The following is a 23,184-nucleotide window of genomic DNA, read 5'->3' on the forward strand; positions in this document are numbered from 1 at the left end:
GCATTTTATAGTTTGCTAAGCGCTTTTCCTTGAGACACCACATTTACCTTAAAACTTTGTGTACAGGTGTATGGCTTTAGGAAAGACCCTGATAGGAAATCCTCGACTTTTCTGTCATATTTTTATGTAGAAAGTAGGCCAGGAAGGCCAGGAATGGACAGGTACAAGAGCAAAGAGAATGTAGAACAGGTTTTCTGGCCATCGGCTCTCCTTAGAGGAGAGTGTACATTTCCCCTGGGTGTTTTCAAGAAGAGCAGTGCATGCCTTGGCAGCTCTATTTTCCAACATTATAATCCGTGCAGCGTTCAATACTTGTAGCCCTTTGCTAAGCAACTTCTTTGGTGCTTTCCTTCCCCCAGGAGAATGCCCACTTCAGCATCTCAGAGTCCTTGATTGCTGCCATTGAACTAATGAAGTGCAACATGATGAGCCAGTGCCTAGAAGAGGAGGAAGAGGAGGGGGAAGACAGCGACAGAGAGATCCAGGAACTGAAGCAGAAGATCCGCCTCCGTCGCCAGCAGATCCGCACCAAGAATCTGCTCCAAGAGACCGAGCGTGGAAGTGAGTGAGGCTGCGAACACTTCTGTTCCCGCTTCTTCAGATCTTCAGCATAAGACTTGATGCCTCAGGGGCTTTCTTTGTTGTCTTCATTTGAGATGTGGTAACCAAGCCAAGGGTTCCTCTTCTGTCAGAAAGATTTTCTATGTTGGTCTCTATATTGTTTTCTACCAGACCAGAGTCCTAGAGTTCATCCATTTGCTATCTCAGAAATACCTTCCCAAAAATAGGTTTCCAGGATGAGGAGAACTAAGGCCATTCGTCCCAGATTCACTTCCCTGATAGTAGTACCTTCTATTTACATGAAACTTTCTAAATTTCATGAGTCAAATGGGGATCACCCAGTAAGAAGAACTGGTTTCCACTTCGCCAGCATCAATCCCAGACAGGGTTCTATTTACTTCTCTGCTGAAGTCATTCCAGGTCCCTTTCGTTGTGACCCCAGAAGGAGAAGTAGATGTCTTTCTGTCCTGTTTATTCCCTCTCCCCCCTTCTTTTTTTTTTAACGTAACAGGCTTTCGGGTCACTTCCAGCAGCTCCCAGTTCAGTTCACGTGATTCGGCACAGTTCTCTGACTCAGGTTCTGCTGACGAGGTTGATGAATTTGAAATCCAAGGTAAGAAGTGACACTTTGTTTCAAGGGAGATTTCATTACCCGTTTCTTTCCATTTGGAATCAGAGGCTGAGATGCTTTCCCTAACTAGGGCATCTTCAGTGTGGTCCATTATGGAATGTTGGTTATTGTCAAGGACAGCCTCTCTTGCTAAAAACAAAACGCATTTAAAATGTAAGCACAAAAACACCCTGAAAGGCAGTGTTCCAGGTGGAGTGGGTTGGCTGTTGAGGTCACCCTGATGCTGCTTCCTCAGTTGCACCTTTCTCTTGTATTGTCACTCTGATTCCTCTTGCTGAGAGTCTAGGGCTGGCCCATACCTACATGAAATTAGAATCCTATTCTCTTATATTCCATAACACAGCTGATGGAATTGTTTCAGAGTGTTTAAAAGGAGCTTTATTATAATCCTAAGAGAAAAGGACAAAAAGAGTCTTTGGGGGGTAAAAAAGGAAAAATATTAATTTTATCAAGTAGAGCTTTATTTTCTGTCCTACCAGTGTTAGCTAAATTGCTTAGCAGAATCACGGACTCTTGTATTTGTTGTTGTGGTGAGCATCTGCAGAGAAGGGGAGAGGTTCTAATCTGGGAAAGCAGTTGTGGGAAATTAGGTTAACCCATGATTAATGGGTTCATCCATTCCTGCAAATCATAGATTTCAAGTTCCCATCTGTGCAAAAATCAGACAAAGAAACAAAAAACATTTCGAGGACATAAGCTTTTCCCCCCATGAGTGGAACCAGGAGTAATTTTCTCATAGAGGTGAATTGTGTCTGTAATTCTCCATTGTAGGATGATGATGAATAGATCTTTTATTACACAAGACTCTGATTTCCTGTTTACGTCAATCTAGAGAACCCATTCACTTACACAGACCTCCGGGTGTGGTTACTGGATTTCTTCCCCATTCAGAAATGCACTTTTTGCATTTATTTTTCCATGTTTCCAGGAAGTCTTCCTTTTGTATTCTCCATAATGCATCTGCTTTTTAGTCATGATAATAGTAATCACTTAAAACACCATTTTTTTTAACGTGATTTTTCCAACAACAATTCCCCAATTCTCTGACACTAATCTAATGTCCTACAATTCAATTCTGACACTAACTCCTGGAGTTAGCACAAACCCCACAGTTTAGGGTCTCAATCCCATGAGACTATCCCCACTTCAGATGCCAGCCACAAGTGATTACCTGCACTTCTACCTGCACTTGCTACCTGCGCTTCTCCCCAGCAAAATACAAATTCAGGGTTTCCCATGGCTCCCCACTTAGGTTCAATAATTCGCTAGAATGACTCACAGAACTCAGGAAAATGCTATACTGAACGATGATAGTTTATTATAAAGGATACAAATGAACCACCATCGGAAGAGGTACATAGGGCAAGGTCCCAAAGAGTCCTGAGCCCAGCAACCTCTGTCCCCATGGAATCAGGGTGTGCCACTCTCCCAGCACATAAATCTGTTCACTGACTGACAAGCTCCTTCAAACCTCATCATTGCGAGTTCTTATCAAGGTTTTATTACGTAGGCATGAGGGATTAAATCATTGGCCAGTGGTGAGTAAACTCAGTCTCTAGCCCCTCTCCTCCCCTCCTGAGAAATCGGGGATGGGGCTACAAGGTCTTCTGGCAACCAGCCCTATCCTGAAGCTATGTGGATGCCCCCAAAAGTCCCCGTTAGCATAAACTCAGATATACTGGAAAGGGGCTCATTATGGATAACGAAAGACATTCCCATTCCTCAGGAAATTCTAAGGATTTTAGGAGCTCTGTACCAGGAACTTGGACAAAAACCAAATAATGTATTTTTTATTACTGTCTATGATTGACTTGATCTCCAAATTAGAACATAAAAGGGTTCTTTGCCTTCTCTCTCTCGTGATCAACAGTCAGAATTTCATGAGGGTAATATTAAAGTAAATTCAAAACATGCTGATTCATTGAGTGTGGCTAAGTCTGTTCCCTGCAGCAAAGCAAGGAGCTAGGAGAAGCTGTTTAATCTGGAAGGAGCCAAATAGACTGCCTGCGGTGGCATGAAATGCACTCCCTATTGGAAACTGTTGCTGCAGTGGGCCCAGGGGAGATGTTTAATCAGCTAACTGTGTAGTCAGTTCAGAACAGAAATCCTTGAAGGAAAAGACCTTAGGGCAGGGTTTCACAAATTCTAGGCTGGATGATTCTTCACTGTGACAGACTATCCTGTGCATCACAGAATGTTTCGCATCATCCTGGCTCCTACTCACTAGATGCCAGTAGCACACCACCCTCTCCCACAACCATGACAATCAAAAATGTCTCCGGATATTGAATCTGTCACGATCCCCCCTGGTTGAGAACCAAAGCTATAGTGAATAGTATAACTGTAGATGTAAGTTTCTAAAAGCAGTCAGTCATCTTTTGGAGCAAAAGTCAAGTCCTGATTCTAGTAACATGTGGTGTAAAGCTGTCATTCTCATCGATGTACTTACTGTCTGAATACTAAAGGGCCCGCTTTTATAATCATTATTACACAGATGGTAGCGAAGGATCTAACCTGACTCACATGTCAAAGAATGGACTCTCAGTGTCAATGGCCTCGATGTTTTCAGGTAGCCTGTGTTGGAAGTGTGGGTGTGCTCATACATGCATGTGTGTGAATGTTTGCACCAGCCTTTGTACATAGTTGATCACGTGACGTCTGTCAAGGTTACAAGGACTACAGGATCTGGAGAACTAGCTGGGAAAAACTGGACTTAAGCCAGCTGGGAACAAGTCAGATACTCATTATCTTCTTCCTCATATGACCCCAGCAGTCCTCCTTGCTGAGATTGTCCTTGTTGACCTTTCTCTACAGCGATACATATAGGCTAAGTGGTCATCATGGCGGATGGAGGTAGTACCATGTTTCCCCGAAAATAAGACCTAGCCGGACAGTCAGTTCTACTAATATAAGACCTAGTATTATATCATATATCATATTCGTATATCATATCATACCTGGTCTTATAGTGAAATAAGACTGGGTCTCATATTAATTTTTGCTCCAAAAGACACATTAGAGCTGATTATCTGGCTAGGTCTTATTTTCAGGGAAACATGGTAGTAGACAGTTTAGAGAGGAATGGTCATGTGAAGAAATTTCAGTTTAATCTTATAGTTAAGTTTCTGTCACACATCCAGGCAGCAAAAGTCAGATAGAAGGACAGAGTTTAGAATTTGCAGAGCCAACCCTCAGACAGCTATTTCTTCTAGGTGCTTTGCATACAATTAGGATTTACTGCTGCAAATGTTTGGCCTTAGTAATTGCTTAGTGATCCAAACAAGTAGGCTTTCTATAGGTGGGCTTAACTGATGAAAGTAGTTTTCTACTCGGAGTGGCTTTACAACATACAAACAGCAACAAAACTCAGGACTTTCTTTCAACAGTTAATTTTAACTTAATATTGTCAGCTACTAGAACTTGAAATAATTATATAAGATTAGATCAAGGTTTAGAGAAATAAAAGCAATTAGGTACCTTTTTCTCTACTCCTGAACTGTTATAATTTATTCTAACATAGTCTTCCCTTACTTGAGAAGTAATTATCCTAAGTCACTTTTGAACTGGTTTCTAATGTGTTCACAACCACAATCCTTTGCTAGAGCAATTGTTGACTGTCAGTCACTTCTCTGTCAGTCTGCTTTAAGCATAAAGCATACCTTTATTTGGTCTTCCTACCATCCTTCCTTCCCCATTTGGGAGCTTTAAAGGTTTTTCTATATACGAGTAAAATGAAACATTTTTTCAATTAAAAAGCTACTTTTTCTTGTGACCCACATCCCAACACATTATGGGGGCTTGGGGGAAAAGCAGTCAGAACAATCCTCTCTCAAAAGCAGTGACTTGTTTTACCTTCTTTGTATACATAGAGTCCCAGTTACGAAAGTATAATATGCAATTCATCTTTCTTTAGATTTCTTTACTGCTTTCTGTTCTTTTTCATCTGTTTCTGGTCTTTAATCAAGTTTATCACTGGTACCAAATTCTTTCAAACAAATGTCATTATGCTTTTCATTAGCAATCTTTTTGATCATATCTAGAGGTTTACAGGTGTGTTTCTTTTTGATCACCTTAAGTGACTTATGCTATTGAAGTCTGTTGGGATGCTATAGTAGGAAGGTCATCAGAATCTATAGCATCTTTGGCAAAATTACTTAAGCATCATATTGTGGACATCATCTATGATAAATACTCTGGATATTGTAATACTCCGCTTAATATAATCACTTTCCTTAGATCCTGATTCACTGAGTAGACCATGGGGATCAAAAGTGTTTATGAAGGAAATAGAATTGGAAGTTACTTCCTCCTAGCAATAAAGTGGATATAAACCTTGTGATCATAGAAGGCTTTGTATTCATCAACATGTATTTTGTTTTTCAAAACAGTTTTACTGAGGTATAATTACATATAAAAATGTACCCACTTTAAGTGTATAATAATTTTTAGTAAATTTACCAAGTTGTACAACCATCACCACAATCAAGTTCTAGAACATTTTCATCACCCCAGTAAGATCCCTGTGCCCATTTACAGTTATTCTCATTCCCACCCAAGCCCCAGTTCACTGTTAATCTATTCTCTGTCTCTGTAGATTTGCTTTTTTTGGACATTTTATATAAATGCAATCATACATACATGGTCTTTTGCAGCTGGCTTGTTTCACCTCATCTGTTTCCTCTGATGGTATCTGCCAAATTGGTATGCTAATCATTTATAAGCTCCCAATTCGAGGTAGTCTTTTCAACTTCTTTAGTTTTAGGGTTTTGTTGTTCTTTTAATCCCCCCTTTATCCTCTTCTATTATAGCTGCATCAATTCTTTATCTTCCTTTATAGATTCTTCTAGAATTTCAGTCTGCACATAAGTATCTAGTAGGGTCCAATTAAGAGACAGAAGCCACACAGTAATTTGAACAGGGAAAGTTTGATATAAAGAATTATTAACTATAATGGGGGTCGAGGTAATGGGAAACTGGCTCAGGAGTAAAGAGAACGTTAAAGCGTACAGGACCAGCAGATGTAGGCAGCAGTCCCTGTCCCGAGGACTGAGATGGAGTGCCCGAGGTAGGAGCAAACGCAGAGGAGGGCCACATCCCAGACCTTCTGGCTCGCTGGATGGTCGAGTTCTCTGAAGCTGTTGAGCTGTCCTGAGAGGGTACCATGGTATGTTGTCTACAAGGTGCCATGTCAATGGCCCTCAGCAGGAAACCATTCTCTGGGCTGCTGGAGGAGGCTTCCCCAGGAAGTGCCATGCCTCCGAGCTCAAGGGTGCTGGGGCCAGTGGTTCATGGGAGGTGGCACTTGCTGTGAAGCTTTCCCAGGAGGTGCGAGGGGCAGCCGTGTATGAGAAGTACCACTAGTGGCACTCTGCTGCAAAGCTGCCTGAAGGCGTGCGTACCCAGGGGAAGGTTACACGCACTAGAGCGCCCCAGAACCAGCAAGAGAAACCCCTTGCTCTTCCAGTATCCCTCCAGTGCCCTCTACTGACAAAGCTTAACATCGCACCAGCTGGCAAAAGATTGTTTGCAAGTCCAGCTGTTACCACAGAGCAGACAGAAAGAAGGGCAGGTTTGAAAGCTGAAAGGCAGGAAGTTGACAACTGGCACAATATATAAAGACGAAAGTCCATGGACTGTATTTTCTGACAAGTTTTTAAATGGTGTCCAATTCATGGTAATGATTGCTTCTCCCCTCCCCTTTTTAGTAATTTTCTTTTTCTCCTTTTTAAAACGAGTATTATGGTTCTCCATTTTGAAGTATTTCATCTTGAGTCAGCAGTTACAGAAAATTCATTGGAGTTGGATTTCTGGATGTGCTGGGTATCACCTTATCTGCTAGAAGGAAAGCAGGACGGAATCCACCATCAAACTGGCCAGTAGATTCTGAAGTTGACTCTCTTTTTTTGCCTCACTTATTTTGTTTAAAAATTTGTAGATTTTGCTAGGGTACCAAGGTTTTAAGCAGTCTTTCCCTGATCATCCCAATACCAGTGTCTGGACATGCCAAAATTCATCTTACAACATGTCATTATTTTTGTTGTTTGTTTTGATATTTTTCAACTTTTTCAGTCGTAGTAATAGTCTTATCCTAGTAAAGCATCAGAAGCATTTGAAATCAGTTTTTGTCAACAAATCAATAAAAAGTTTCATAATTATGTTAACTTCCATTTGGAAGGAGATCTTCTCAGACTTCTTTCTAAAGTGCTTTCCTTTGGGGTATATTTGATTCATCCAGATAAACAGCTTCTCTACTCCTTAATCACCTTAGATCCTGGTCTCCTTTTATTCTGGTCCTTGACTAGCGGTCCAACCACTGTAACTTAATCATCTGCTTGAACTGACTAGAGAGGCAAAAGGATGCAGCAGAGACCCAGCAGCCATAGGCCTTCACGATACCTGGCCAGTGTCAGTTATCGTGTCCCTTTTGATCAGGTGCTGCCTCTCCACTTCTGGGGTAAGATCCTCACATCCGAATCTGTGCGGTCTTCTTTACTCTTGGAAGTATTCATGATTAGCTAGGAAGTCATTGCACCTCTGGTAAAAAACGGAGAAACATGTATGACTTGACTCTGTTTTCCAAAGAGGAGGGACTCATTTTTTCTCTCTCAAAGAATAAAAGACTTTCTTTCTGTGAAGATGAAGAATCATTAAATAGTTTTTATGAAGATGATGGTTTCCTTAGCAACCATGAATTATCAGCCACCTCTCCTCTCTGAAGTGCAGTGTTTTCCTTAATAGCCTGGCCCTAAAGTAACAACATTAGCTCTTTATTCAAGGATATCTGTCTAAGATTTTCTCTCATTTTTCCCTTTCTATCACTCTCAAACAGGCGAAGATTTGCTTTTTGCTTTTAGCCAATCAATCATTTATTTAGGAAATGTTTTCTAAAAACCTATTACGTAAAATCACTCTGAGGGTTATAAGAAGGACAAGGCAAAACTTAAGTACAATCCAAGGCAGTGTAAGTGTTATTCAAATAAATGTTATAAACCAAATGGTCTGTGAAAGTCTACTTTGCCTAGAATTTTTTTTTTTTCCACTAGCTCTATTTGGAATGGAGTAGACAACTAGCAGTATATTGGGATCTGGATTTTGGTGGTGCAAATTCAGAGAGATAATTATGATATATATAAACTTCTTTATTATATGCAATAAGAGTTATTATTTATTAGTAAAAAATTTTGTTGCTCTCAAGTGTTTACATGCTTAGAGAGAATATGAAAATTGATAGATTTCATAACTGAAATCTTTTACTTATGTAGCTTTGAAGACATTGACTTGTTAGGAATATTATTTGAGTATGTGCTTGTATACAGAGCCCGTGTGTTAAGTATTTTAGGGCCAAACATAAGAATTAGACACGATCTCATTTCCTCACAAGGAGATTTTATAATCTAATGGTACATACAGAAAATTACAGAGAGAGGAAATGTGAATAACAATCGAGCTACTCATGGCCAAGTGCAGTGACGTCATATAAGCTTAGTGCTCTATTGAAGGGCTTAAATGCAGTAGATTGATTATTGTGTAGGTTTAATTCGGAAAAGAAGGTCTTTTCACTGGGCATCAAAGGAAATGAAGGATGAGACTTATCAGAACAGTCTTGTTTTCATGATTGAATAGATTCTGTCCGCTTTTCTTGAATATGACTGCTACATTTCATATTCCTCCCATCAAAAGTATTTGGGTAGATGAGGTCTCTGGAGGTTCAGGCATATCATTATTAGAAATCCTCTTCAAAATCCCTTATCAGAACTATGCTTGGGAAAGTCTGCCATAATTTTCTGTGATTATGCTTGAGAGTTCTATAGTAAAGCTCACGTGAAAAGCTCCACGAAAATGTGTGGTTACCAGGCATCTCCAGAGAGTTGCCAAGACATAGAGAAGCTGTTTTCTTCCCTGTGCCACCAGACAGGAAGGAAATCTTTCCGTGAAGCTTTTTAAAGACTCTAGAAGACTTTTCATATTCAAGGGTAATAGCAATAGTGATCAGATATTAGAAGCCAAGTTCCAATTCCACATACATTTAATGAGTAACCTCTATGATCCAAGTTCTGTGTTAGGTACTGATTCTGACATGAAAAAGAGCTAGATAGAGTTCTTGCCTTTGAGAGTTTATTACTTAAGAGGGTTTGAGATTTAGAGAATGGGGGAGAGATTGGAGTACTTTATTTTGTGTTTCTGCTTGGTAGAGGATGTGTCCCTGTGTGGCTTCCTTTTCTCATTCACTGTTTTGCACCAAGTATGAGTTTGTTATTCCACCTGGATTTGTAGCCACTTTGACCTTCTCAATGCTATGCTTAATGTCACTAATTAGCCTGGTTGAACTGAGCCAAACTATAAATTGTGTGCAGAGCTTCACCTGGACTTCCGCTCCTTCTCCTGCATAGAATGTAGCACCTGGCTGCTACCCTGAGTGCTTAGCTGGCAATAGCTTGGAATGATTTCCACTCCATTTCCTACTCTCCTTATCTCTGGTTCCATTTAGATGCTGACATCAGAAGGAGCACATCCTCAAACAACAAATCCTTGATTTCCTCCCAGTCCTTGTAAGTACTTTAAAAAAATAAAATAAAACTTGGGGGTATGTAGAGAAACAAACCCAATTCTTGGCCTGTAGATGGGAAAGGCCATGGATGAAACCATCCAAATTCACAGAGAGGCAAGGTTAAAGGGATAGACGTGCCTGATGGTGGCAAGCCCAACGGGAGAGAGCAGAAGATTATGGTTCAGACAGGGTGGGCTCCGATGGGGGCAGAGCTCCAAGTGTGGATAGTTCCTTTTTTCCTGACTGATTATACCAGAGGTCCTCAGAAGATTAGGTCTCAAAAGAGAGAACAGTGATCATGATTTCTGATTATAAAATCAAATTGAACAGGTTCCATAGTGTAGTCTCAACTAGCGCAAATAGTAGTAGCTCATTTAGGAGCAACACTAGCCCTTTATAGCCCACAAAGCAGTTTACTCACTTTATTTTATAAACAGGCGTTGTAATCCCCATTTTGCAGTAAAAAAATTGAAGTTTAGAGAAAGGAAGTGATACAGAATTCTTAACTAGCAGTGCCATACAATGCTGGTAAGTGGAATTTGAACCTGACTTGGGACTGTAAGACCAGTGTATTTTCCATTATAATACATGTGTCTACAGAAGATGAGAAAAGAAGCTTAGCAGACTGGGGGTGCTACGAGTGTTCTCTCAGCCCAGAAGTCACTGCATATGGTATCGGGTCCTGAAGGGAAGGTTCCCGTCTTCCTGTCTTTTCCCTATGCTCAGCCTTCCTTGAATCTCTCCTTTCCAGCTCCCACTGCTTCCTGCACTCCACATCCGCTGAGGCGGTGGCCATGGGGCTCCTGAAGCAGTTTGAGGGGATGCAACTCCCAGCTGCCTCGGAGCTAGAGTGGTTAGTTCCAGAGCACGATGCCCCTCAGAAGGTAAACTCTTAGCTCTTTTCCTCCACCCACTGTCCGGCCCCAAAAGGTTGTGAGCTTTTCTTATATTGTTCTCCTTTGTCACATGTCCTCAGTCTAGAATGAGCCTATGTGTTTCCTTCCTTCCTCACAGAAGCCATTCGTCACAAATTTGTTGAATGAATGGCTGAATAAATGATTGCTTGCCTAGCTTTCCCCTAGTAATTGTCAAAACAGGAGATAATGGCTCCTTCCCTGTCTTTATTCCATATAACTGCTTACTAGACCCAGAGGCTGAAGTCCTATGTCGTGACCACCTTTGAGACACTGAAAAAGCGAATTATTAAGATTCATCTTTGCTCTGCAGTTGAGTAAAGCATGAAGCACCCTGGAATACCAGGCGTCCTGGGGTAGCTGCAGGGACAGCATCAGCAATGTGTGCGACCACCCTGGGACGCTGTTTCTGTTCCTTTTGCTTCTTGGACCCAAGGCCGTCTCTTATAGTAGCCTGGTGCCTATGTTTCAAGGGCTAAGGTTCTCTGAAGCCCTTACCTATGATGTGCCTGAAATGTCTTTTATTGACTATGCTTCTGTCATGGCCAGAAGGGTGAAGCATTTGTGTTCCCCCAGACTGTCCATGTTGGATCACCCTGTGCTTTTCTCCTGCAGCTCCTGCCCATCCCCGACTCACTGCCCATCTCACCAGATGACGGGCAGCACGCTGACATCTACAAACTGCGCATTCGTGTTCGTGGCAACCTGGAGTGGGCCCCACCCCGGCCTCAGATCATTTTTAATGTTCACCCAGCCCCCACGTGAGTAGCCAGTGGTTATGCCCTTTGAAAAACAGATACATTCTCTTTGGATTGTGGGGGCTGTCTCCTCACCCTCTTGTCTCTGCCTCCGGCTGTACATCCCACACAGTTCTAAGAGGGAGAGGATTATCCATCTTGTCTGCAGGTCTTACTGTTAATCCTCCCATTCCTTCCCAGCGCTACCCGGAAGTGAGGTCTTTCATCATCGGCCTTCCCAGCCTGATGCCTTCCTCCCAATAGTTTTGTGAGCTTACTAGTTTTTCTTCTCTTTTTAAGATAGATGAATGCTTTTCTTTCCCATTGTTTTCTCCTCTTATTATTTCTCTTCTCTTACATTTGTGCGGAAAGTGTGGTTCATTATTGGGGAGAGTCACTGCCCAGACCTAAATTCTAACCTTATAATCCTTGGTTTGAATTGGTTCTCCCAATAGGTTGCTTGTCCAACTCTTAAAAATAGTGAATTCCCTTCTTTGCCCATTCTTAACAAGAGCCCCATGTTTGTATCCTCCTCCTTTACATCTCAGAGGCCTCATGCAGGTGGTGTCTGCCAATCCCCTTTGCTTTCCCTTTGCTCAGGAGGAAAATTGCTGTGGCCAAGCAGAATTACCGCTGTGCAGGGTGTGGCATCCGGACGGACCCCGGTGAGTGTCTCCTCTGACCCCCTACCTGCTCACACTTGGGCAAGGGGGCTGGTCAGAGAGGTAGTAAGAGGAGGCGACAGAGCAGAATTGGGGAAAAGGACGGAAGGGACCTGGAGAGGAAAGGGTAGGGCTAAGCAATAATACTGGCAATCAGAAGGAAATTATTTCTGGGATCACATTACCAGGATTGTGTATTAGAGAAAATTGGGTACTTTCAGCAAGTTTCTTGGGGGCTGAATCTTACCAGCTCGGCAGTGTTTGTTTCCTAAGTGGCCTCCAGGGTGGCACACACAAACCCCAGGCCCCACTGTGTGGATTTCTGCCAGCTTGGGAGCTCAAACAGAGGTGGCTGGAGCCTACTGGCCATCCCCTCCTGCTCTTTCAAAAGGAACGGCAGGGCTGCCTCAGCAGTTTATAGATGGGAAAACCACATCTGACCTCTGCCTTCCTGGATTTTCCAGATTATATCAAGCGGCTGCGATACTGTGAGTACTTGGGCAAGTACTTCTGTCAGTGCTGCCATGAAAATGCACAGATGGTCATCCCCAGCCGGGTGCTGCGCAAGTGGGACTTCAGCAAGTACTGTGTCAGCAATTTCTCCAAGGACCTGCTCATCAAGATCTGGAATGATCCTCTCTTCAATGTACAGGACATCAACAGTGCCCTCTACAGGAAGGTCAAGCTGCTCAATCAAGTCCGGGTAAGACCCCTGAAAAGGTCACATCATACGTCACCCTTCTCATCCCCTCCCTGAGTTTGTACAGGCTTTCCCAGGATCACCACACTTCTCTTTGTCACCAGGTCAGAGCTGTAACCACGTCATCGTTCACACTTTCTCTGTATACTTTCTCTAGCCATTTCCCAGGTATCTGTCTCGTTAGAGTCCAAAATCTGCCAAGGCAGCTCTGAGGTTATAGAGAACATTCAATGGCAAAAGCAGGGTGTCTCCCTTCACTGAAAATACTGTGAATGAAGAATAGGGTATCAGGTGGAACATTCGAATTCTGAATTTCTCAGAGACTTCTAGCTGTGGATGTGATTTGGGCAGACTGACCTAGCAGATGAGCCTTCCTTGACTGGAGGTCACTTGGAAGCGAGTTGCTGGGTTACAGGTGTAGAGAATATTCTGGCTCTAGCTACATGCACAGCTTCCAGACCCCCAGGGTTTAAAGGTACTGGTCTCACGGTTATTTCTCTCCTTTTCATAACCCCTTTTACCTCCCATCCCCCACCACAATGTCTGTCTCCTCAGCTGCTGCGGATCCAGCTGTATCACATGAAGAACATGTTCAAGACATGCCGATTGGCTAAAGAGTAAGTTGTGTGGAGGCCAGAGGCCTTAGGCTGAGTTAATGTCTTGGAAAGAAACATGTCCCAGCAGTTGGCCCTTGTTATGTGAAAAAGGAGAGTAGGGGGATCTTGCAGAAAATTCCAGAAATGGTAAATGAGAAGCCTACAGAAGTAATTGTGTCTGTATCCTTCTCTCTGGAAGGAGAAATCAGTGGTGATTCCATCCAGGGCAGGCTCACCACTCTTTACAAGCTGACATGAATCACCCTGCAAAAGGGTATAAAAGTCACCTCTGCTATCCATACCCTTGATAGTGTGGGAGGGTCGAGATGGCTTGGAACACCTGGGTTGGCTGGGTGTTGCCCACCCTCATTACCTCTGCCTGGGACCCTTCTCTTCCCGGTCCTGCTTCTGGATAGAGATCCTTCAACTCGGATGTGCCACATGAGGTGTTCATTCTCTGCTCCCACCCACTTCCCCTCATCTCCTGTAGCCTTCTGGATTCCTTTGACACGGTACCAGGCCACCTGACAGAGGATCTCCACCTGTACTCACTGAATGACCTGACTGCAACCAGAAAGGGGGAGCTGGGGCCTCGGCTTGCTGAGCTCACCAGGGCGGGGGCTGCCCACGTGGAGCGATGCGTGGTAAGAAATTCTCACTTCAGCAGGCGCGTGGACCCTTGCTTAGAATACGGGTTGTGCGGTGGACCCAGGGTTCTTGCCATTTAGTCCCAGGAAGTTATAGTGGCCTGTGTCAACACTGTGAGAAACACTGGACAGGGTTGCTCTTCCCCGGGTTGGTGAACAGCTAAATCATCCAGATCTAAAGAACCTAAAGTTAGAAGAGGATTTGGTGCTGGCATTGCCCCTGGGTAACCAGGCAGTTCGAAGTAGGCCTTCACTAAAGAATTTTCATGACGTGGGAGGGGAACCTGGATTAGCATCTGAAGAGGGACTGGGTCTTGGCTTTATCATTTTTAGTCACTGACCAAAGGAAATGCTTTGCCCTTTCTGAGGTAAGCCGCAGTTTTCTTGTCTCTAAAGTGAAGATAATAATTAATACACACTGTCGTTTCCTCTCAGTATTTTTGAGGATTGATGAAATAATTTATGTGAAAACATTTTGTAGGCTTTAATTATTCTATAGATTCAAATTATTATTCTTGATATACCTAACATGCCAGAAATTCAGAAATTCCATTTTTAGAGTTTCTCATTTTAGAATATGCCCAGTCTGTATTCCGGTGATAGTCCCAAAATTAGAGCTGAAAATGGGGGCATATGTAGAGATCCTTTGTAGCAGGGGCAATTGGAAAGACGTAGCTACAACATGACTCAAGGCGGGGTGTTATTTTGGAGAAAAATTCTTGCCTTCATATTTTATCCTAATTGGCTGTGGTTCTTACTTCAAAATAAAATCATTACCCAGGCTGGAATTTTTACTTTAGGAAGCCTTTTGTGGCACTGTTCCTTCCTATTTTTCATCTCTTCATTGAGAGCCACTCTCATGGCTGGAGTTTCTCAAACTCATGCCTCTCTTACCTGCACCTTAAAGCTTTGTACAACACTGCCCAGCACTGGCCTTAGTTTGGCAGTCAGGCGTCCAAGTGTCCCTGGTGTCTTTTGTGAAGATTGGAGGATACCTTAGAGCCCGCTCAAGTCTCATTTACGCTTTGCCCCTCCCTTCGCTTGTGTTCCCTCTCTGTGCCACTTCCTGATACGTTGTCCCTCATTTTGCTGCCTGTCCCTTTCCTCCCCAGCTCTGCCAAGCCAAGGGCTTCATCTGCGAGTTCTGTCAGAATGAGGATGACATCATCTTCCCTTTCGAGCTCCATAAGTGCCGGACCTGTGAAGGTGAGGGCTGGTGTCAGGTGTGGCGTGGGCAAATAAAACTGAACACAAAGTTAATTCCTTTCCCTTCAGCCACCCCTATTAGTAAGAGTGTGGCTGGATTCAGGCCACCCTATGATTCACCACAGGCGCGCTTAGCCTTGGAGGTGAACGGGGCTGTGGCGGCGATGTCCTTCCAGCTTGAGGTAATACAAATTGTTTTCTTCTCTCTCACCTTCCCAACCTGAACAGAGTGTAAAGCATGTTACCATAAAGCTTGTTTCAAGTCTGGAAGCTGTCCCCGGTGTGAGCGGCTGCAGGCCCGGCGGGAGTTGCTGGCCAAGCACAGCCTGGAGTCCTTCCTGTCCGACTACGAGGAGGAACCCACTGAAGCCCTAGAGGCTACCGTCCTGGAAACCACCTGAGGAAAGCACGTGAAACCCTTTTCCTAGGGACTAGGGTCACAGAACGCAGAACTGAGCCACCCTTTTAAGGACTATACCCACTTTTTTCTTTTTTTTTTAATTATCATTATTATTTTTTTATTACTTGTTTAATGTCCATATATAGCCAACCTTTGTTAGGTTGGTGGGGTCCAGTGTGTTGTAACAATTTGTAGATACCAGGTATTTCCATGAGAACTGGCACGTGGGTCCTTAAGTGAAGCTTCTAGTGCCTCTGTCAGGGGAATGGACAGTGAGACCCAGTCCTTCTGACATCCATGGCCTCCTCCACTTGGACCAGATCTGGTTTCTGCTGCATCTTAAGTATCATTTTCAGTTTTATTTTGTTTTAGTGCTGGAGCTTCTGAGCCAGGCCTTTCTCAACAAACTCACTTCTCCTTTGCTGCTGAAACAGGAGGATGGAGTTTTCTCTCTCCCAATCCTGGAATAGGGTCAGACCCGTGCCCTGAGGAGAAGCAGCAGAGAATGGGACTACATTGTGGACATTCTGTCCAGCTTATTTAGATATTTTTAAGGCCATAAAAACAGCGTTGGTACTACCCTGGAATCCACAGAGACCTCAAAGAGGCAGCCATGATGCCCTTGTTTGAAGTATTCTAGGCATAGATGATGTGACTGACAGCTGACTATACCCTGGTGGGCTGGAAGCAAGAATAGCACTGATACTTGGGCCAGGCCCATTTGTAGCCTCACACTGAGCATAAGTGAGGCTACAACTTGTTGCTCTAGGAGAATTTGTTCAGTGAGAGGAGCTGCTGGTCTCCTCTTAGGTGATAAGGTCTCTAGCTCTGGTGCAGGTATAATCTTTCAACCTCAGGCAAGTCCCTGATGCCATCCTCAACGGAGGACAGAGACCCATCCACCAACTTATTTGTGTCGTCTTGCCTCTCTGTATGTCCTCTGTTACATGGTCATTGTGGGTCCGAGTAAAAGGGTGGCCCAACTCCATTCTCTCTCGCTCCTTCCTGTAACAGAGCTGGGACCCTCCCTGGTGGCTGGTCTCCTGCCTTAGTTTTTTGTCAAAGTTGGGGGCAAAGCTTCCTGCTATCAGTGGTGTTAGAGAACTTGCCAACTGTGGATGTGAGTGAATGTTCCTGTGTTCTTGGTATAACAAGAGCCTTTATGCCAATTATGCACTTAACTCTTTAACCTGGTGATATTCATTTGTTCAATCATCCTTTTCAGATTACTAATTTTAACAAACATACCCCTTTTTAAAATGTGTGTCTTGATGGGAAAATTGTTTGACAGGACCACGTCTATGTTTGTAGTGTTCTTTAAGTTGCTGTAGCTCCTGACCTGTATGTAAAACACTGGTTAGGGCCACTGCTCCGAGGGCTGGCAGCTCTGTGAACAAAAACTCTCAGCGTTTTTGTTCTAGGACTGACTTCTCTTCTTCCTGTGTACCTACCTGTCTTTCCATAGCTGCTTGCTAGTAGGAAAAAACTTGGTGTGTGCGCTGCCCCAGGAAGGTGAACAGAAAGTTACACATGGTTGGTGGAAGCTGAAAGTGCCTGAGCTGGAAGCACGAGGAGTCTCACAGGAAGTAGAAGGGGCAGTGAGGGAACGGCCAGAGCCAAAGCTCCACGTGGGCAAGAGGGAGCAGGAAGGAACTGACCCATGGCGTTGGTCCCTCTGCCTCAAACTTGGGATCTGAAGGCTGCATCAGGCTGAAAGACACTGAGACTGTTCTTCCTGGAGTTCGTGGGGGGAGCCTTTGAAAGCCAAGGCCTCCGGCCCAGCCCAGTTTTGAAGCGTTGACTGGCAGCTCCCTGGTCCTTCAGGGAGCTTTGGGAATGACCCCACAAAACTCAAATCTCACTAAGGGTTAGGTCTCAGATTCAGACTCAGGGGTTTGTAAAAATGGTGAGCTCTACTTCCAGTTTTGGTTTAAATGACAAATCCAGCTCCTTACACCAAGTCACTACACTGGAGGAGAGATGTACTCTGATGATTTTCCTGCCTGTTTCATCTTAGCATAGGATCAAAGGATGGAAAAGGCTGACACAGTTTCTAAAGCTGAGATCAACAATCTTCCATGTTCTGGTTTTTCACTTATTTTTCTCTATCTCCCCATCCCCTTAGGTTGCATATCTGTTTTCGTGACCCTGACACTGCTGTCGTCACTGTCCCAATACCCATTTATTTATTTGAGAGTGGGGGGGAGAAGAAAGAGAATGGGATGTTTTGAAAGCACTTTGCAACTTACCAGTATCTGAATATCCCCTGCTGTTGTGGGGAGAAGCACTGAATGCACTGAAGAGAGTTCCTTCTGAATGAAATGGGAGGGAGGAAGTGTTCTTTTCAATAAATGAAGGGGGAAAAGTTTGCTTACAAGGTAGAGACAAGATTCAAGACATAGCAGAAGAGTGGAAAGCAAATATTGTCCACTTAAATGAGGCTGTTATTGACTTTCTCTGCCAATGCTTTAGAGCTTTTGTTGAATTAACATAAAAGGAGCAAGAGTCTAAATAGAGATATTCTGTGTGTGTGTACAACTCGTTTTCTGAACTGGATTTCTACTTGCTGTAATTCATACACAGTCTAACAGCTCATTGTCATCTTTAATAAACTAAACAAACAAAATTCTGCCTTTCTTTTGCCTGCCTTGACTATTAGGAAATGGTATTGAGTGTCTACCGTAAAGCAGGCATGTCTGAAAATTCAGGTGGTTTCTGTGTTACAATGCCAAGAAAACTGGACCTTACAGGTTAGAAAAAACTGGACCTTACAGGTTGGAATGCTTCATCATTGGCTTGCTATGTGGTGTTGAGCTGATCACTTCGCCTGTCTGGATTTCTGTTTCTTCATGTATGAAGGGACTTTGTGGCACATAGTCCCTTCCAGTGCATGGGCGTGCCCCCTCTCCATCCCTTTATCATGTAACGTGAGGTAAATCTTTCTCTCCACGATATCTGAATCGTCTTAGATGCTTTAGTCCCATTGGCTTTGAGTTTCTGTCCTGTGGCCCAGGACAGGGCTGGAGTTCCAGCTCCACCCTGAAACTTTCTGAACATTTCCCCTTCGATGTCCCTTGGTCATCTCCAACTGATATATCTAAACCCAATATAAATATTTCCCCAAACCTAACCATTAGTCACCCAATTTAAATATTTAGTTGTCTTTGACTCCTTCCTCTCAGAGTCAGGTGACATGTTTGGCCAGGAAAAGCACCTATCTCCTTCCCATTACCTGTCATAAAGTACTGTTGATTTTTGTCTTTAAAATAAATCTGTCTCGTTCTTTTTTTTACTTTATCTTGCATCTCAAACGTCCCCAGCCTTGCCATTCTCTACCTATTTATTCATCCATCAAATGGAATCTATTGTGTGCTGGTTTCTGCTCCGCTCTGGGGCATAGATAGTACAGAGCAAAATCAAGAGATCCCTACCCTTAAGGCCCTTAGAGTCTTGGGGAGAAGACAGATATTGCTGAAAGTCACCAAACGAATATGTAATTATGAAGGAAACGAGTAGATGTTATTTAAAAAAATACAGAGGGGACCTGAATTAGATTGGAGACAAGTAAATATCCCTGAGAAAGTGATACTTCAACCAAGACCCAAAGAATGAGGCTTTAAGGAGGGAGAAAAGGGCTCCAGAGCTGGACTTGCATGTGTGATGGTCCTAAGATAGAAGGAGTCTGGGCAAAGAACTGCAAGAAGGGCTTACTAAGGATTTTCCGTTTTTATTTGAAGAACACTGGAAAGCCATTGAAGAGCTTTAATCAGAGAAATGACTGATCTGGTTAAAAAGTCAGTATCCACTTTGCAGAGAATAAAGCAAGAGCAGAAGTGGTGGGATATCCTAGGGAGACGGCTGCCATCGTTCAGGAGAGGAATGGTTTGTTTGGATTAGGGTGTGGCAAATCATCACCATTCACTGACACCTCAGTACCCAGAAGCATCTAAAAAGAAGGTAAACTCCAAATCTGCTCTGACTGACATTTTAAAGCAGGAAACAAAAGACTGGGAAGCAAGATAGTGGAAAGATACTGGCATAATTACAGAATCCAAGGAAAATGAACAGGCTCAGGAAGGGCAGAGACCAGGGTAGCTCTGGGACCCTCAGCTGTAAGATTTGCAGTTTTTCTCGAGCCTGCTACGGGGGGGGGGGGTGGGGGGGGTGGCAGGCCAGAGAGCAGAGTTATGGTTATGTCGGGGACTCACCGCTGACTATTGGGGGCACACCCCAAAGAAAGGGGAATTGTGAGCTGTGCAGTCATCCTGTGGCATTCACTTATTCATTCATCATTCTCTGTTGCCCCACTGTTTAGGCTTACTCTGTGTGCCCTCTCATGGTATAAAGGGTAGGCATAGTCTTTATAGCATCTGGTTTAAGAGAAGCCCAGCCCTGCTTCCTTTTTCCTTTGAACTTTTGGCTTAGCGTATGGGAGAAAGGGATCCCTATGTCCGCCATATCCTGCTGGCTCTTCTGCCCTGATCAATTAGAGTCCTCTCGCGTATCCAATCTCCCGGGTATCAAACTGCTTACTTTTAACGTTTTAGTGATAGCAGCTGCCCCATGGCCTAAGGTTTCGCATTGTGAGCTTGATGATCTTGAGATCAAAGGTGAATGTAATTAAAAAGGAAAGCACCTTCCCAGCACTAGTAGCAGTGTGAAGAATGTGAGGCTGTGCTTAATATGTATGCCCTTGTCCCTCAGTTCTGCGAACTGCTTCTGGGGGAGGAACAGAAAGCGGAGCGCTGTGCTCTGACTTTGGATGTGCACTTAATACCAGACCAGCGAGGTGAGCGGTAGTGGGTTAAAATAAACCTTGAGTTGGGGGAAGGTTCTTAGAATGTAGTTGGGAGTTTTAGTGACCAGCCCTCTGAGATGTGACAGCCAACCAGTGAGACGCAAGTGAGGAACAGCAGCAGTGCAGCCAGATGACTAGTACCTTTCGGCCACAAGCCCTAGGGAAGTCCTGTCCTTTTCTCTCACAGCCCCGGAATTTCTCACCTGTTTTCCTTTCAGTGACGCCTGTAGGTCCCCACTGGTCCACTGCAGGAACAAGAGCCAGCCTCCCAGCTTCTCCCCCAAGCTTCCACAGCACACCTACAACTGCTTTAGCACTAGCAGAGCTAAGGGGAAAACAGGGAAGTAAAGGGCACCTTTCTCTTCTCCACCTCTCACCTCCAGCCTGTTTCTACTTAGGACTGAAGAAAGAAATTCAACCTAGGTGCCAACAGTGGGTCTCTCTACACAAAGGACTAAAAGATTTGTAGGTTTCTCCTTTAACCATTGGAAGCCATGTAACCACAGATCTAACTAAGAGAAAGTCCTGACAAAGGGAAAAGCAGGAATGAGATCTGCAGATGGAAAGGGAACGAAAGAGCTGCTTCTCTCTTTCTATCCCTCTTCCTCTCTTATTTGTTTAATCACATTTAAACTTAGTTTTCTGATACATTCACGTGCTTAAAATCCACACAGAGAGATACAGCGAAAAGTCCTTGCATTTCTCTACCCATGTGCCCGATTTCTGCTTCACCCGCTTTGGTAGCCACTCATTACTTTTCTGTTTATCCTTACAGTCTCTTGATGCAAATACAAGCAAATTATATATACATACATGTTTATATTTTTTTCTTATTCTTTACCCTTCTTTAAAAATTAGCATACTATATACACATTTCTGTACCTTGCTTTTTTTCTAACAGTATATTTTGGAGAACTTTTCTATATCAGCCATGAAGTTTCCTTATTCTTTTTTATGGCTGTACATTTTCCATTACATGGATGGATTATAATTTTTTCAACCAGTTACATATTCATGGACATTTAAGTTGTTTTCAATCTTTTATTAATATAAATAATGCTGCAGTGAAAATCCTGGTCATACATCATTTCACACGGATACAAGTATATCTGTAGGAAAATTCTGCAAAGTGGAATGGCTGGTGCAAAAGATATATGCATTTATAATTTTGATAAATATCGCCCAGTTTCCCTCCATAGTGGGGATAAGGAGATTGGAGCAGTGGGGAGGACAGAAAACATTACTGTGGGTCACACTCCCCTGCCTAAAACTCACCAGTATTTCTCTCCCCATATGACAAAGTTGAGTTCCTTCTCCTGGCACATAAAGGATCTTCAGTACATGGCCTCAGACGCTTCCTAGAGTAATCTGCCATTCCCTGAAATACTAGCAGTTTCCCAAATACACCGTGATCTCTCCTCCTTTCAAGAGCTAACTCATCAACATTGCAGCTTTGCCTGACCGCATTCTGCTCTACTCACCCTCTGTGAACCCTTGGCACTCTAACCCTCCTTTTGATCCCTCTCACACAACCTTGTTAATTGGTATTTTCCCTAATAGAACAACAAACAAGTGGATGAATAGAATCAATGAATGAATTGCCAGGTGACCATTCACATGTAAGGAACTGACTGTTCTATGAGGAGGCAAATGGATAGAAATGACCTTTGAGGGTCCTTCCTCACAAGGATTGCCTTTGCTGCAGCTATGGCCCTGACGTCCTTCTGTCAAACACCTGTCCTTTTTAATCTCAGCAACTCTTCCTCTGCAAAAACCCAGGGATAGCCCTAAGACCCAGCACAAACCCTTCCAAATGAAGCCAGAAAAACCCATGCTGAGGTCTCAGGCAGAAAGGAGGCCCTGACAGGCTCAGCCCACGTGCTTATCCTGGCTGCCTCCTTTTCCTGTGATACTAGGGTCTTATAATCAGGTGAATTTGGTCAGTTTTCATCTTTACCACCTTGATCTTTGTAATAGCAGTTCTCTACCTTATTACTACCAGCATGAGCAGATCTGGTTTCTTCCCACTAAAAGAGCCTCGAGAGAACACTCACCAAATCTCAGATGAATATAAAGCCAACTGACCCTGGGGCATTCTCATCTAATTGGATGATCTGTCTTTAAGGTGCCCCTGTTGTGTTTCCCTAGATCAGAGATCCACAGGGGACTCTAATATAGACAGATTTTATGGGTGCCCATGCCCTCAGAGTTTATGTGGTTTCAACTATTCATCAACTTTCTATTCATCAGATCTGACTTCCTGGAGAGTGGGAGAACCACTTGGAAAACATTCTGTTCTCAATGTGTTTCCCTCCCTGCCTCTCAGTGGGAACAAGAATGATCAGAAGTACACCGTAGGGCAAGGAATGGAGAGAGGGTTCTCACCTTGCCTCTGACTACCTCCCCTCTTAGCTCTTACCTCCTTTCTTACCACCAAATTTCTGCAGTGGCTACCTCCCCAAATCTTGACGTGATGAAAATGTTCTCATCTCCCTTCTCCCTCAGCTACTATTTCTGCAACCATTTCTGTTTTGTCCAGCAGCGTTATCAGAGTAGATAACATGCCAAATGTCCTTCACTCACTTTATTATTAAACTTCCAGCTTTTGCCTTGCCAGGAACTAAATCAGCAGATATGATGTTTGTATGTCCTAAAAATACCTGCAGTATTTCAAAATCTTCATGTCTACAACGTAAGCTGAGAGAAGAATGGTAAAGCCATGCCAGAGCTGGAATACAAAGAATCATAGAACATTATTTTAAAAGATGTTTACTGCAGCATAAT

At 43.5% G+C, this 23,184-nt stretch overlaps 1 protein-coding gene across 9 annotated transcripts in view; it reads left to right on the top strand.

Annotated features, from left to right (window-relative positions):
- The window catches only part of RUBCN (rubicon autophagy regulator), a 59,301-nt gene extending 40,485 nt beyond the window's left edge, over positions 1-18,816 (top strand). For 5 of the 9 annotated variants that reach the window (XM_033125832.1, XM_033125781.1, XM_033125804.1 and 2 more), the window contains 12 exons: positions 360-561; positions 1,073-1,174; positions 3,687-3,761; positions 9,681-9,741; positions 10,492-10,624; positions 11,270-11,415; positions 11,992-12,056; positions 12,518-12,756; positions 13,309-13,370; positions 13,840-13,993; positions 15,109-15,202; positions 15,431-18,815. In XM_033125832.1, the coding sequence (XP_032981723.1) occupies positions 360-561; positions 1,073-1,174; positions 3,687-3,761; positions 9,681-9,741; positions 10,492-10,624; positions 11,270-11,415; positions 11,992-12,056; positions 12,518-12,756; positions 13,309-13,370; positions 13,840-13,993; positions 15,109-15,202; positions 15,431-15,603 (1,506 nt within the window). In that variant the 3' untranslated portion in view covers positions 15,604-18,815. Of the gene's footprint in view, positions 1-359; positions 562-1,072; positions 1,175-3,686; positions 3,762-9,680; positions 9,742-10,491; positions 10,625-11,269; positions 11,416-11,991; positions 12,057-12,517; positions 12,757-13,308; positions 13,371-13,839; positions 13,994-15,108; positions 15,203-15,430 lie in introns of all 9 variants that reach the window. The other 4 variants (XM_033125812.1, XM_033125819.1, XM_033125786.1 and 1 more) reach the window with 3 other exon arrangements.
- The last annotated feature ends 4,368 nt before the right edge of the window (positions 18,817-23,184 follow it).

Source organism: Rhinolophus ferrumequinum, chromosome 2 (assembly GCF_004115265.2).
Source record: "Rhinolophus ferrumequinum isolate MPI-CBG mRhiFer1 chromosome 2, mRhiFer1_v1.p, whole genome shotgun sequence".
Classification (NCBI taxonomy): Eukaryota; Metazoa; Chordata; class Mammalia; order Chiroptera; family Rhinolophidae; genus Rhinolophus; species Rhinolophus ferrumequinum.